This window comes from Mytilus galloprovincialis, chromosome 9 (genome assembly GCF_965363235.1).
Source record: "Mytilus galloprovincialis chromosome 9, xbMytGall1.hap1.1, whole genome shotgun sequence".
In the NCBI taxonomy this organism is placed as follows: Eukaryota; Metazoa; Mollusca; class Bivalvia; order Mytilida; family Mytilidae; genus Mytilus; species Mytilus galloprovincialis.
This window is the reverse complement of record NC_134846.1, coordinates 59,076,724-59,092,184: the sequence shown is the minus strand read 5'-3', so window position 1 is coordinate 59,092,184 and position 15,461 is coordinate 59,076,724. Positions and strand designations below refer to the sequence as shown.

Below are 15,461 nucleotides of genomic sequence, written 5' to 3'. Positions count from 1 at the left end.
AAATCATAATATATTCCCATACACCAAATATAGTTGACCTTTGGCATATAATATTAGATAAAAAGACCGAAACTTAAAAACTTAACTTTCATCACTGAACCATGAAAATGAGGTCAAGGTCACATGACATCTGCCCGCTAGACATGTACACCTTACAATCATTCCATACAACAAATATAGTAAACCTATTGCATAAAGTATGAGAAAAACAGACCAAAACACAAAAACTTAACTATAACCACTGAACCATGAAAATGAGGTCAAGGTCAGATGACACCTGCCAGTTGGACATGTACACCTTCCAGTCCTTCCATACACCGAATATACTAGCCCTATTGCTTATAGTATCTGAGATATGGACTTGACCACCAAAACTTAACCTTGTTCACTGATCCATGAAATGAGGTCGAGGTCAAGTGAAAACTGTCTGACGGGCATGAGGACCTTGCAAGGTACGCACATACCAAATATATTTATCCTATTACTTATAATAAGAGAGAATTCAACATTACAAAAATTCTGAACTTTTTTTTCAAGTGGTCACTGAACCATGAAAATGAGGTCAAGGACATTGGACATGTGACTGACGGAAACTTCGTAACATGAGGCATCTATATACAAAGTATGAAGCATCCAGGTCTTTCACCTTCCTAAATATAAACCTTTTAAGAAGTTAGCTAACGCCGCCGCCGCCGCCGGATCACTATCCCTATGTCGAGCTTTCTGCAACAAAAGTTGCAGGCTCGACAAAAAACAGACCAAAACACAAAAATTTAACTATAACCACTGAACCATGAAAATGAGGTCAAGGTCACATGACATCTGCCCGCTAGACATGTACACCTTACAATCATTCCATACAACAAATATAGTAGACCTATTGCATATAGTATGAAAAAAACAGACCAAAACACAAAAATTTAACTATAACCACTGAACCATGAAAATGAGGTCAAGGTCACATGACATCTGCCCGCTAGACATGTACACCTTACAATCATTCCATACAACAAATACAGTAGACCTATTGCATATAGTATGAAAAAAACAGACCAAAACACAAAAATTTAACTATAACCACTGAACCATGAAAATGAGGTCAAGGTCAGATGACACCTGCCAGTTGGACATGTACACCTTACAGTCCTTCCATACACCGAATATACAAGCCCTATTGCTTATAGTATCTGAGATACGGACTTGACCACCAAAACTTAACCTTGTTTACTGATCCATGAAATGAGGTCGAGGTCAAGTGAAAACTGTCTGACAGACATGAGGACCTTGCAAGGTACGCACATATCAAATATAGTTATCCTATTACTTATAATAAGAGAGAATTCAACATTACAAAAAATCTGAACTTTTTTTTCAAGTGGTCACTGAACCATGAAAATGAGGTCAAGGACATTGGACATGTGACTGACGGAAACTTCGTAACATGAGGCATCTATATACAAAGTATGAAGCATCCAGGTCTTCCACCTTCTAAAATATAAAGCTTTTAAGAAGTTAGCTAACACCGCCACCGCCGTAGCCGCCGCCGGATCACTATCCCTATGTCGAGCTTTCTGCAACAAAAGTTGCAGGCTCGACAAAAACTGAGTTCTAATGTCCCCTATGTTGCACATAATTTATTTGTTTCGTTCAAGAGCAATAAGTAATAATATTTTTATCTTTTATTAAATAATCTAACAAAAGACTTTGGAGCAATTTCTGATATATTTATTATTTCCAAGGATAACTCTGATATTATTGAAAATATTTGATCAGAACTGATTTTTAAATTTGTCTGAGACATTGATATTGCCCTATTTTTCTATGTCCCCCATTGGACAGGGGACAATAAATGTTAACTTTACACAATTTACAATCAAGAGATATGTTAAATGCAGAATGTTTCAAAGCCAGAAAGTTCTTTCACTTACAAGCAACATCAATGCTGAAACATTTCTGACTATAAATTGTTTTTCATAGAAATGTTATATTTTTACCCTTTTAGTATATTAATGCCCATAAACTGTGACATATACATGAGGTAAAAGAAACCTGTGTAGCCTATAAAAATTGTGTGCAGTTTGCACTATATCAAATGACAGTTATGGTAGTGATATTAAGATTTAAATTGAACAAACAAAACAAATTTTATTTTTTTACTACAGAAGTGTGAAAAATAGGAATGACTTGTAGTATTTTCTTTATTTGTTATACCTGGTATGTCCATGGCCTGTCTGTCTGCATTTCTATGCACTGGAAGCCAGAAGTCTTTACTTTAGCCATAAATGTTGTACCTTTTGGGTATTTAGACATGTCAATACTTTGTCCAAAGTCTATCAGCTGCATACAACGACTAGCTCCACCAAAAACAACACTTGGATCAGTACTGCTTTTCAGTTTTGGTCTGTAAAAAATGGCAAACACTTGGATAAAAATGTGCAACTATGCATTAAAAATTTTCCAACTATTTTCAAGCATAAATACTTCATAATTTTAAAACAGTTATAGACAACGATGCAAAATTTGTCAGCGGATGTCATAAATCAGTTTTTTTTGTATGAATTATTTCAGATTTTTTCATGTTAAGTTCTTTTAAAGCTACAAGTAACAAGAATGTGTCCTCAGTACACGAATGCCCCACTCGCACTATCATTTTCTATGTTCAGTGGACCGTGAAATTGGGGTAAAATCTCTAATTTGGTATTAAAATTAGAAAGATCATATCATAGGGAACATGTGTACCAAGTTTGAAGTCGATTGGACTTCAACTTCATCAAAAACTACCTCGACCAAAAACTTTAACCTGAAGCGGGACAGACAGACGAACGAACGAACGAACGAACGAACGGACGAACGAACGGACGCACAGACCAGAAAACATAATGCCCCTCTACTATCGTAGGTGGGGCATAAAAATCTGTTTTGCTTATTGTTGAAGGCTGCATTGTAACCTAAGTGTCTATCATCCACTTCATTTAAATAGGTCCCTGATAGCTAGTTATCTCATTGGAGTCACTTCACATTTTCCTATTTCATAAATACTTATGAGATGAAATACGACTTCTAAATATATATATATTGTAGTAACATATATTCAAAGACGAGGTAAAATACAAACACATTTCTATAGCATACAGCGAACACGGACTTACATATCAATTAACAAGAAGTTATCTGGTTTGACATCACCATGGATAATCTGACACTTGTGTAGGTATTCAATCATATATAACATCTCTATGGTAACATACATAGCTAATGCTTCACCCACGGTGCTGTTGGACTTGGTCAATTTGTTTACAAGATCCTGAAAAGAAAAAGATTCAAATATGTATTTTCTGTGGTCATTCCACATGTAAACCTTAAAATTATCCCCCAAATATATATAATCTATTGCTTATAATATCTGAGAGATGGACTTTACCAAGAGAAACGGTCCTTGATCACTGATCCATAAATTAGGTCAAGGTCAGGTAAACCCTGTTTGGTAACATGAAGACCTCAAAGGATTCCACATTTAAAAAATAAAGTTGTCCTTTACTCAAAATCAGTTAGAAATTCATGTGATAAATAAACTATACAGTTATTCAAAGCATTTACTAAAGCATGAACACAAGGTCAAGGACAATTGACAGTGAATGACAGAATCCTCAGAATATAAGAATCTGTACATAAAGTATTAAGTATCAAATACCAAAAGTGTGCCTTGTGCATGGTAATCTGTCAGAATACAGCTACAGTTGTTGAAGAAGTATCCTTTCTTAGCATTCATCATGGCAGGTTTCTACAAGTATACAGAATAGCAAAATTACTGTTAGGTTTCTATTATGTGCTACTGTAAAGATATACGCTCTAGAAAAATAGTTTTTGGAAAGGCTATCTAGAAACAATTCCATGAAATGCATGTTTAGTTCCCTATAAAGTAGGTCTATAAAATGAAAAAAGGGTAATAAATAGTTCTTTATTGGTTGTATCTGTGTTTTTCGTTTTTTTCTTGTATGTTGTTCCAAGTTTGGTAGGTGATTTATTCATCTTTAATAATTCATATCATCTATTTCTCTTGTTTGTTAGTTGCCTGTTAACAATATTTAAAAACATATGAAATCACAAAAAAAAATTAAAAAAATGATGCATATGTTTTTTATAACTAAATGGATAGTTTTCATAATAAACTTATGTACATATACTTATTTCTAAAGAAAATTCTTTAATTTGTCCACATTTAGAAGAAGTTTACTTTTTTATTAATTGCTTGCTCAATTTGCCGAAATATTTTCCGCATTAAAGTAACCTTCTCGTAAAAATCTGGTGATCGCAATACGCATGATTCTGTTATTGAAATAAACAATTATCTGATTGTACATGTTATACATGTGCTAAATATCCATGCTTCTTTTCACCAGTCACTCGTTTCATATGACTTTAAGCATTCAGTAGACCAAAAGTTGAGCAAAGCATCACACACTAAAACATTTACACTGTCAGTCTGATAACAAATTTTAGGAAGCTCTGATTTGAAGTTCCTGAGAAAAATGTGACGGAATATTCATGCGTCACACAAATTGAGATGAGGTAAAAAAAAACATGATTAAAACAGTATTCCCCCTCCTTTGAAAAGGCGGTATGATAAAAGATTTCTTACTTTCTAATATTCAATATAAATGTCATGATATGTAAACTAAGAAAAACCTACAATATCAACAGGATTATTTATCTGTGTTAATCTGTTCTGTAGTTCATTACATATATAAAACTCCCAAGGACAAGGTGGAGACTGAACCTGAAATAAAAAATAAAGTAACATAATTAATAAATATAACATTGGTTTACTATCCTAACAAACTTTGTAAGGTTTCTACACTTGCATATGTTATCTTTAAAATTTAATCCAAGAAAATTTAAATTTCTATGTGAAAAGGCATATCTGGTAAAAATACTGTTGTATGTACCTCTCCCTTCCAGCAGTAAGTTTGATAAGGGAGTGTGCATTTAGCTGAGCAGGATGTTTAAATGCCCTCGCCATGTACTTTACCATATTAGAAAGTTTTGTGTAAATCCCAATTCAGGTCCAGAATTTTTGTAGAGAACCATCTTTTCTATACTTGCTTTTTTCTGTATATCTTAGTTAGTTTTTAATATCTTTACCGTAGGAGCAATAATCTAAAATCAATTGGGGTTCTCTCATAATATTTGACCTCTTGTATTTTTTTTTAGAGATAACACTGAAAATCCTTTTCTGCACCTATTTTAGCCCTTGGACACAGTAATCTCAAATTAATAGGGATCATCCACTCTTTATATGTGACCATTTATTGATGTTTGGTTCCAATTTCATTTATGTTTCTATAGTTATAATACCAAAACTCAAATTATCAGTTCATTGAGGTTTCTTTTTAATATATATAACATTGACCTTAATCATGATGGCCTAAAGATCAAAAGCAATTTTTCTTTAATTACATGCAACATATGTAATTCAATACGTAGTCTTTGACTTTACTTTTTTTTCCTGGTACAGTTAACATAGTATTGAAAATTTTATAAAAATACAAACAGTTATTGCAAAAAATGTATAATTTGAGTGTTTCCAATTAGTCAACATCCTATGCAGATGTGAACATTTTTGTGAACATTTTTGGTATGATGATATGGTACTGACTCCATACAGGAAAATAAGGCATGACAAAATAACTTTCTAAAACTATGCACATTATACCTTTAAAGCCAATGTTTCTGGACTGTCTTCACCATACTCATTGAGATAATCATAACTTGAGATCTTGTATACTTTAGCATAACCACCTTTCCCAACCAGTTCTTCAGCAATAAATGTATCCTGTCCTGTTTAATAAAATAAGGTATTAAATCAATTTTGTTGAATATGTAAAAAACAATCACTACTATTGTTTAGATATCAATAAAGTTTCATAAATCTGTTAATTCCAAATGTCTTTATTTAAAAAGAAGTATCTATAAATCATAACATAAAGAAGATATTCTATATTGTACCCTGATAATAACAATATTTATACATTCAAGAAACTTTATTTCCAAAATTTAAAATGAGAGGTTTGGCTTTGTTGTGGTTAAATAAAAGTTAAAACCTTACCTAAGTCAATCATATTAGCAACTCTGATCTCTGGCAAGAGTTCATCCCTTTCGTAATAATTACACTTTGATTCCAAAGGTGGTGATGATGTGTGCAAAAATTTATCAATGTCATTTTCATCAAATGGATTCCTAGGTTTAATCTGAAGGTGAACTGAAGGTGATGGAGTATATTTTGTAATATCTATCACATGTGTTGACTGGTTTAAGTCTTCAAATTTTGGTATGTCACAAAAGTCTGTTTCCATGGCAGCATGTGAAGTGTGAGATTTGGCAAAAACACTATTTACAGTTGACTGTCCATGATTTCCAGATGATTCTTCATTACTGCCTTCCATGATGGGGCTAGAAAACAAAAATTAATTCTAGTAAATCAACAATAAATATTACAGCTTTTGTTCTGTGTGCATATTTTACAGGAATTTTATTGAAAATTAAAATACCCTTGAAGTATCCACTCTTTTCATAAACTGTTAACACAGAGGTATGTCTCGCCTTTTTGTAATTAAAATAGTATATTGCAAATATTGAATTGAAATGGCAATATTTCAAATTATTAATTAACTACACCATGTACACTGTTATTGGACGTAATATGATGAAAACTGCCTATGCAATATAAGGTATAAACTCAGCCAATACAGAATAACTCGGCCAATACAGATTTTTTTCTGTATTGGCCAAGTTGACATAAGTGCAGTATTTCGGAACGTCTCTAGATTTTACATCGAAAGTCACGATAAACACAAACTGAAAGTAAACAGTTGTTTTGAAGACGCAGTTGTCATTTAGCATATCTTAAACATGCTGAAAATGTCAGTATAGCATACATTTCAGGCGAAAGACGGTCACATTCATTTACAAAAGGTATTTTGAAAATAGACGATAGAACTATTTCAGGTTTGGGGAACGAGCAAGATTATCACAAAGTTCATTTCTTGACGACCTCAGACTGTCAGAATTTCACGATTGTACACATCGATTTTAAATTAGTTTCTGTGCAACACATGCAATGGCAGTACCTTTCCAATTACTATTTATGTGTTGCGTCTAAATTTAAGTTGTAACACTTTATAGTGACTAAAAAGGGTAGAAAAATTCATCATATGAGAAAATGCTGAAGACACCCGGAAACAGCACCAGATCATTATAATGTATTGCATCCGATAAAAAGAAACAAACTGAGATTTGGATAGTTCCACTTCAAGGTAAAAATATTTATCTCTTTTGAAGTGAATTAAAAAAATATTGTAACACTATAGTTAATCAATAAAGATACTATTACGTGTATTTCTGTATTGGCCTTGTTATTGGTCCTCGGCCAGCTGTATTGGCCTTCGGCTTCGCCTCAGGCCAATGCAGAAATACTTACGTAATAATATCATAATATAAACAATGCAAAAACATTCAAAGTCAATATATCATGACTTAAGGTGCTGGACCATGAAAAATCTCAATGGTAACAGTCTGCACCAAAAACTTTTTCAACCACTAGTCCGTAGACCAATATTCTGACATTTTTCTTATTTGGCCAAACAAAGTTTTGCAAAAACTTACTAGTCCGAATGAAATTTTACTAGTCTGGGGCATCGGACTAGTGGCTAACCGTGCAGACTGTGGTAATGAGAAATGCCAATGTTTATAAAACTCCATACCAAATACCATTGACTTATCACAAGTGGTTCCTCAAACACAAACTTAAACACCAACTTTAACATGTAAACAATGTAAAAGTCTCAAAGTCAATGAACCATGATAGGGGGTGGAGCCAAATAATCTCCATTGAAAAGAAAACTTGCAAATGCTAATACTAGCATTGACTTAACCACATTAGAGATTCCTCTTAAACAGATCTTATCACAAATAAAAGAACAAAGAATAGAATAAGAGATTTTTTCTTAATTTTGAATCCTTTCTTCAAAACAGTAGTTTTCTTCTGGATAATAAATAACATTTCTAGATTTGAATTCTTCACAATCCGCACTTTCCAGTAGTACAGTTGATCAAAGTCAGAATTTCCTATTACTGCCATCTTACAATACTTTATTTTACCTAAGATCCTTGATTTCCTCCTTTGATGTATGTAGATGACTGTCAGTGTAAATCTGTAGAGAAGTTTTAGCATCAGAATGAGCAGAGATACGAGATACATCACTGAGAGAATCTAATGGTTTGTCCCTGTTAAATGGTGTAGAGGCTACCCTGGCTGCAGCAGCAAAGCTTTGGTTTGTACCAATGGGACATATTGTTATGTCATCCCTGGCCTGGGACTCAATTGCTTCCATTTTACCTTCATACTCCATTGTCTGGTGAAAATCAATAGAAATGTCATATAAATAAACAAAAATAATAATTATACTATTGATAAAATCATTTTACAACTTTTATCTCAATCTATTACATAATATTTATTATTTCAATAACTATATATGGTTATTAGCATTTAATACACTGTTTGATTGCATTTACTGAGTATCTAAAGAGAGAAAAAATATGTATGTATTAAAGGTTAGAACATGTTTAGTAAAAAATATCTGTGGAATAAATAGTGCAACACTATTAGTCAATATAGCATAAATTTGACCCTAACCTGAAAGTAATTGCAACAGAAGATTTTTAAGTTTTAATCTTTAGCATTATACCCAAATATACACAGAAAAAAGTCCCATAAAATCTTACTTGAGGAAGACAAAAGAAATCACCATATAAAATTCTTATGGAGATTTGCATTGAAAAGGGAGATAACTCTTGCAAACAAGGCAGAAATATCAATAAAAATTGATACAAAATTATAGTTTTACCGCTTCTATTCATCAGAATGCATTGATTCTTGATTTTTAAGCAGTCTATAAAGTAAAACAAACAACTCTAAAGGTGTTTTCATATCTTTTATCAAGCTTTAATCTAGATTTCGTAATTTATTAGTTGACCATTTATTCAATTTCTCAACATGTCAAGGTAAAGAATCTCAAATTTAATAAAAATAATCAAGCATGTACAACTTTATAACCCTATCAAAGTATCATACTTTACATAAATTTCAAGAAAATCAACCAAAAACTGACCCCAAAAAGACTCATTTTTGCGGAGTTACCTTCCCTTCCAGTGTTAATTTCCATAGGAAATTAAAAATGCTGAATTTGAGTTTTCCTCAAGTTAGATTTTCTGGGACTTTTTTCTGTGTATATTAAGGGCATTATGCTATAGATTAGAACTAAACCCTTTTTCTGTTGCAATTAGTCTGAGGTTAAAACTTAGTTTGACTGGACTATAACTACATGTATCATACCTCAATTTACAGAAAAGCAGTTCGAAAGAATAAAATATATTTCCAAAGCAAGATATCAAAGTTATCCTTCCTGAATTTCACTAGATTGTGACCTGGAACGATTTAAAGAGAACACACAAAGGAAAACTGCAAATCTCAAATATTTGCCTATACTTTATAGCAAGGAGAAATACAGATGTGAATAACTGTCAATATTACTTTTAAAGAAACAAAAACGATCTTCATTATCATGATGCTAAATACCTCAAAGTTGTCTTTACTCACTGACTGTAGTCCACCTCGGTTTAAACCTTTCTTCCTTTGACCAATAAAGTCTGTTGATTTATTGGATAACCTACAAACAAAAACATTATTAACTCATAATATAATAACCTTATTATAAACTGAAATGGTTACATGATGAAATGTTCACCATCTCAATAGATTATGGTTAAATAAAACATTGCTAGTATATGATAGCAAGATCCAATAAGATGTCTTAGTACATTGCAATTATAACAGAGTACTGATATTTGGTGAAGGCAAAGTACAATTGATATGTAATTGAGTATTATCTCATTTTTTTATCAATGAAACAAACATATATATTTAACCAACTTGATATGTGATCTTTCTAGCAACAAAATTCTTACTACATTGTATTCAAATGAAGGACAAGTATCTGATAATTGCCAAAATCTTTAAAACACTTTTTAGTACCTGTTTACAGCATTTTCATTTCTTTCGCCAGTATCCATTTGGTCATCAGTAAATATTGTAAATGGAGCATTGGAAACTGGAGGCTGTGATACTATAAATGAAATTTACTTTAATAGTATATTTAAAGTTTACCAAACAACACTAGAATAAGTTTTCAAACATCAAAATAATAAATAAATATACAAAATTAAACATTCAGAAAGAGTGCACATACTGATATGGCTCGCCTGTTTGAAATATGATTAAATTTATGTTGAAGTTTGTGATATGAAGGTTTCACTACAAGTAGCACTTAAGCTTAACATAATCAATATTGTATGAAAATGAAGTCAAGGTCAGATGAAGCTAGACAAATATAAACACCTTTCAATCATATCATACACCAAATTAAGTAGTCCTTTTGTTTCTAGTACTTCAGAAACAGATCAAACCACACTTTTGAAAAATTGAACAGGTTTTCACAGTATTCATTACACAGAGAAATATAGATTCCACAACTGCAACAGGTGTATTATGATATTTCGCGACTCGAGACAGTTTTTAAATTTTAATATTAAAAGCAAGAGGCTTGCCGAGCTTTTTAAATAATTAAAATATAACTGTTGAGAGTGGAGAAATATCGTAATACACCAGTTACAGTGGTGGAATCGGTTTCTTTTATGATTTTTATCCTTTTCAAAGATTTGAGGAAAGTTGTGTACTTTTGATGGACGTCATCAGACATGGTTGCCTTTTTTCATGACGTCACAATAAGAAAATTCAGAAGAAAACAAGAAAATTTAACGTCACAATTAAATTTCAACCAATCATTTGCCAAGAACAGATCTTTTCACTAGTTTTCTCACACCTGTCAGGAAATGAGAAAATAGCACAAAAATTTGAGAAATAACTTTTTTTTCAAATTTTAAAAGTTAATAGATAATCTAGATAATACTACCATTTTGAAACCATAGACTGGACAATGAGATTTTATTCTTTTTCCATTTTCACTCCAGAAGAATTTAGTTTCCCAAACTTATTTCAACTGTCATCTTCTCTATCAATATTACCTGGGGGTGCTGTGACCATATTGTCATCATCATCATCTTCCCAACCAAGATTTGCATCGATGGCTAGTGATGCATTAAACATTCCCATCACTAACTGCATAGCTTCCTTTGTGTTTACTGTAGGGGAAGGTTCAGACATGCTCTAAAGTATATTGAAAATTGTTTTATAATATAACTTATCAATCTGATTGTTTATGAATGTTTTAAATAATTCTAATATACCACAATATATGCCACAAAATCTATATTTTTTCTATTTTAAGTGGTATGTGTGTGTGTCTTCAGCAATCTTGGATTGTAAACAAGCAGAACATAAAAGATCTACATTTTTAATCAGGTCAGTAAATTCAGTAAATTTTGATGCAGGAATGCAATTTGCCATTTTCATGTAATCTGAAGATATAATTACTCATATTTTTGCTTGATTTTAAAGAAGTAGGTCTGGTAAGGGCCAATTTTGGCCTTAAATTTCAGGTTCAGCTGACGAAAGATTTTTGACACTTTTTAAACACTTTATGCTCCAATTCAAGTTTAAATAGGAAAAATCCATCAAACATGTCAAAAATTGTCATGACAAAAATGAAAGTGGCCGCATCCGTGTTCATCCTCAATCTTATATATGTTATGTATAATCATCAAATGCAACTTACATTTCAATATTAAGAATGAACACAAATGCAACCCCTTCCAATTAAGACGAAAACTGTATAAAATTTAACTAAAATGCTAAAATTGTGAAGATTTCAGTAATTTAGCATGACTGCTAGTACACGATATATGTGCATTCTTTTGTCAAAAACAGCTCATATTCATGTAGCCCGATATATGTGCATTCTACTGTCAAAAACAAGCCCATATTCATGTAGCAGAAGCATTCTACTTTCCAATAAATAGCTAAAAGTTTTCATTTAAACAATTTTGTAAAACTGCTATATATTGAGGCCAAAATGGGGTCTTACTGGACCTACTCCTTAATAAGTTAAGCATATTAAGGGGAGGAAACTTATAAAAATGTGTAATTTATAAAGGTAATTTTTCTATTTTATGTTAATGCAAAAAAAAAAAAAAAAAAACCCAAACTAATGAACCCAGTTTTCTTTATAAAAAATCTGAAGAGCTTTCATCTTATATTTTATTTCTAAATTCTATCCTTTAATTCACATTAATTATGCTTTTACTCTGTATAATCCATACAAAATGTGTCAGGAACCAATATTCATAATGAGAGGTGAAGTGTATATACCTGTCTGCCACCACTATTTCTACCTCCTGCAGAACTCATAGCCATTGACTTGTTTATAGGTGTTCTGTAGCTGTTATTTTGAACTTCTGACAAGCTAAGATGACCCTGTGCTGGATGGACCTCCTCAGCAGGTTTCACTGAAGAACAATTTTGCTTAGCTCTTGGCTGGAAAACATTAGGCAAGGAAGGTTTTTCTGACTGAAATGAAATACTTGGTACTGTACACCGTTGAGATGGCCTTTCTAAAGAATTCTCCTGGTAACCATGAGAGAGAGAAGGAGAAACTTTAGTATCAGTCATATCACTCAGAGAATTTAATGGCTTCTTGGATGATGTGTCAAGGGGGCTCTGTGTCTGTAATATGCTGTTCTGTGTTGGTCTTGATGAAGATTCATTCATTTCAACAAAGTTTAACTGTTTGGAGCTGCTTTTCTCCCTGTAAGTACCCAAAAATTAATCTCTTCACATGATTCACAAACAATGTCATGTTTTCAATTTTTATCTCTGTCATTATAACCCAGATTGATTTACCTTGACACTACTATATTTTCACCCTTTGTTGGCAGTTGAATATATAAATCAAATTAAAGTTCAGATAGTTCAAATTTTATCACATTACATAAAACCCGTACATCAGAGTTAATCCCCCTTAGTAACTTTAGTATAAAATGGATTGAATATCTAAACCAGCATAAATAATAAGACAAACCTATTTCCACCACCTCCAGCTGCTGCTAAACCTGCATTCATTCTTTCTTCTATTTCTTTTTCAAGTATTTCCTTTTGTCTTTGAATCATCATTTCTCTAAATTATACCATTTGAAATTTAACATTGATTATTTACAATTGATATAAACATAGTATAATAAATATATGTTATGATGATGTTGATGTAAATAGAATTGGAAAACTAGAATTTAACAATATATAATTCATAAATATTTTAATTCAAAATGATTTCTGTGCACACATGTCATGTTTCAGGGAAAACCTTCATCAGTTACATTTAGGACTAAATACTCTGAAGTCAAAATGTAAAACATCAAAAAGCACATTCAAAATTGTCTTAGGTCAACTTTGCCTGATAGAATAGCAGTTTCAATACCCAGTACATTATATATATAATTAAATGGACAGGAAATTTACAAACAAAAACAGTTCATGTTGACTTTGCTTGAGGAAGTTGGCAAGTAAATTACTTGATAGATGGATGAATGATTTGAACTTTGATGAGAACAACCAACTGATAGGTCTAATGTGACGCACGTCATGCTAACCTTAACTCAACTTAAAATTCAAAGTATCAATTTATAAGGCGCAAGCTCTCAAGGTAATAGTTGACTTATTGTTTACAGTTACTGTGAAATGGACCTGACCACACAAACTTAATAATAACTGATTAACTATGAAAATGATTCATATACAGATGCACCTTGATTGATGGATATGTATGTACCTTACAATAATTCCATACACCAAATCTAGTTGACATATTGAGTGAGTATCTGAGATACAGACTGGTCTATAAAACTTAATTAATGCAGTCAAACTCTTCAATGAAAAAAGAATGAAATACCTTTCCCTTTTGAATTCCTGCTGTTGTCTTTGTATTTCTGATTTACATTGCTCTAGTATAGCCTGATGTTCCTGTTGTAATGTTTGTTGACGCATTCTGAATTGTTCTGCCTCCTGCTGAAGCATCAGTTGGTTACGTCTTAACTGCTCCCTCTGTTCTGTTAGGATACAAAAATATGAAGATAAATAATGACTTACTGGAGGGAGAACAGCAAATTATTGATTGTTAAGAAATGATTCAGGTCATTTTATTGGGAGATTTTTTTTTAATCGCCATCAATGTATATTGAAATTTCAGTCAATTAACATAATTTTGAAAATCTAACGTAACCAGAAAAGACATTATTTTCCTTGTTCTTTTCTCAGATCTTTTAAGCAGTCTTAATTTTGGTGTAAAAATGGTAATTGATAGAAAGAGATCAAGAGTATTCAGTAATCAAAAATATGACATTTGATTTATTAACTCACAAAAACATAATATGGAGCAAATACAGTAGACTCTACCTAATCGGATATCGGCTAAACGAATGTATCGACAATTGTAATATTATTTCAAAACACCAAACACTTCCCTATATTTTAAATGCCAATTTTATCGTGTAATTGAATATCGGATACAAGTATATATTGGCAAATAGGATAAGAATATTCATGTATTAAATGACTTATAAAATATGTTTACCATCAATCAATTGTTGTTCTTCCTCTAATCTTCTTTTGTCTTCTTCTTTCTTCTTTTTGGAGAACCATTTAGCTGCTCTTATTTCTTCCAATGAATACTCTTCAGCTCCACAATATACCTTATCTTTACAATACATAGATCGCTGAGTAGGATCATTTGTCTCATGTCTTAGATTGTGTAAATTGTCAGTATGTTTCAGAGGTTTACGAGCACTGAAAAATATATATCATATGATAAGTTTTGAAGTTATCAGTTTGTTTTAAGAGATTTACGAGCACTGAAAAATAAGAAATATCATTGTGGCATTGAATATTCACATTTAAGTATAAGTATATAGCTGAGATTCATCCTTCTTACATATTTCAAACTCTGTTGACACTATCTCAAAACTGACTGATGCCAATTTGTTAGGATTTTTAAGCAAATGAATGATAATTCAAATTAAAGCAACTGTATATAGACATAAAATGGAGGCTGCTTATTCAACAGTATTCAGGATATGGGAAGACAATCATCAAGTTTCTTCACCAGTTGCATACAATTCAAATTAAATTAACTCCCTAAATGCTGGGATTGCAAGTTGTGGCTCAGCGAGAAAAAAAAATCTGTAAACGAACAAAATTAATTCTATGTTTCTTACAGAACATATATATGACAAAGAAATTTTTGCAGAATGAAATCCCTTCTTACCTCAAAACCTGATTTCCAACTTCAGGTAACTTCCTTGGTGTCCTAAAAATAGATAATAATATCAATTTAATAGATTTTATAGATTTTTGTTTGCTGGCCTTGAATACAGTGTTCTATGTAAGACGGAAG

The 15,461-nt window shown here is 31.9% G+C and overlaps 1 protein-coding gene across 1 annotated transcript in view; it reads right to left on the bottom strand.

Moving 5' to 3' along the window:
• The window catches only part of LOC143045439 (mitotic checkpoint serine/threonine-protein kinase BUB1-like), a 36,234-nt gene that overhangs the window by 8,838 nt on the left and 11,935 nt on the right, over nucleotides 1-15,461 (bottom strand). Inside the window, exons 8-22 of the mRNA XM_076217932.1 lie at nucleotides 15,333-15,374; nucleotides 14,643-14,854; nucleotides 13,962-14,118; nucleotides 13,095-13,190; nucleotides 12,386-12,821; nucleotides 11,143-11,284; nucleotides 10,094-10,184; nucleotides 9,638-9,728; nucleotides 8,158-8,411; nucleotides 6,107-6,450; nucleotides 5,714-5,838; nucleotides 4,691-4,777; nucleotides 3,692-3,781; nucleotides 3,150-3,304; nucleotides 2,212-2,401 (exon numbers count right to left, since the gene is read on the bottom strand). Coding sequence (XP_076074047.1) covers nucleotides 2,212-2,401; nucleotides 3,150-3,304; nucleotides 3,692-3,781; nucleotides 4,691-4,777; nucleotides 5,714-5,838; nucleotides 6,107-6,450; nucleotides 8,158-8,411; nucleotides 9,638-9,728; nucleotides 10,094-10,184; nucleotides 11,143-11,284; nucleotides 12,386-12,821; nucleotides 13,095-13,190; nucleotides 13,962-14,118; nucleotides 14,643-14,854; nucleotides 15,333-15,374 — 2,512 coding nt within the window. The remainder of the gene's footprint in view (nucleotides 1-2,211; nucleotides 2,402-3,149; nucleotides 3,305-3,691; nucleotides 3,782-4,690; nucleotides 4,778-5,713; nucleotides 5,839-6,106; nucleotides 6,451-8,157; nucleotides 8,412-9,637; nucleotides 9,729-10,093; nucleotides 10,185-11,142; nucleotides 11,285-12,385; nucleotides 12,822-13,094; nucleotides 13,191-13,961; nucleotides 14,119-14,642; nucleotides 14,855-15,332; nucleotides 15,375-15,461) is intronic.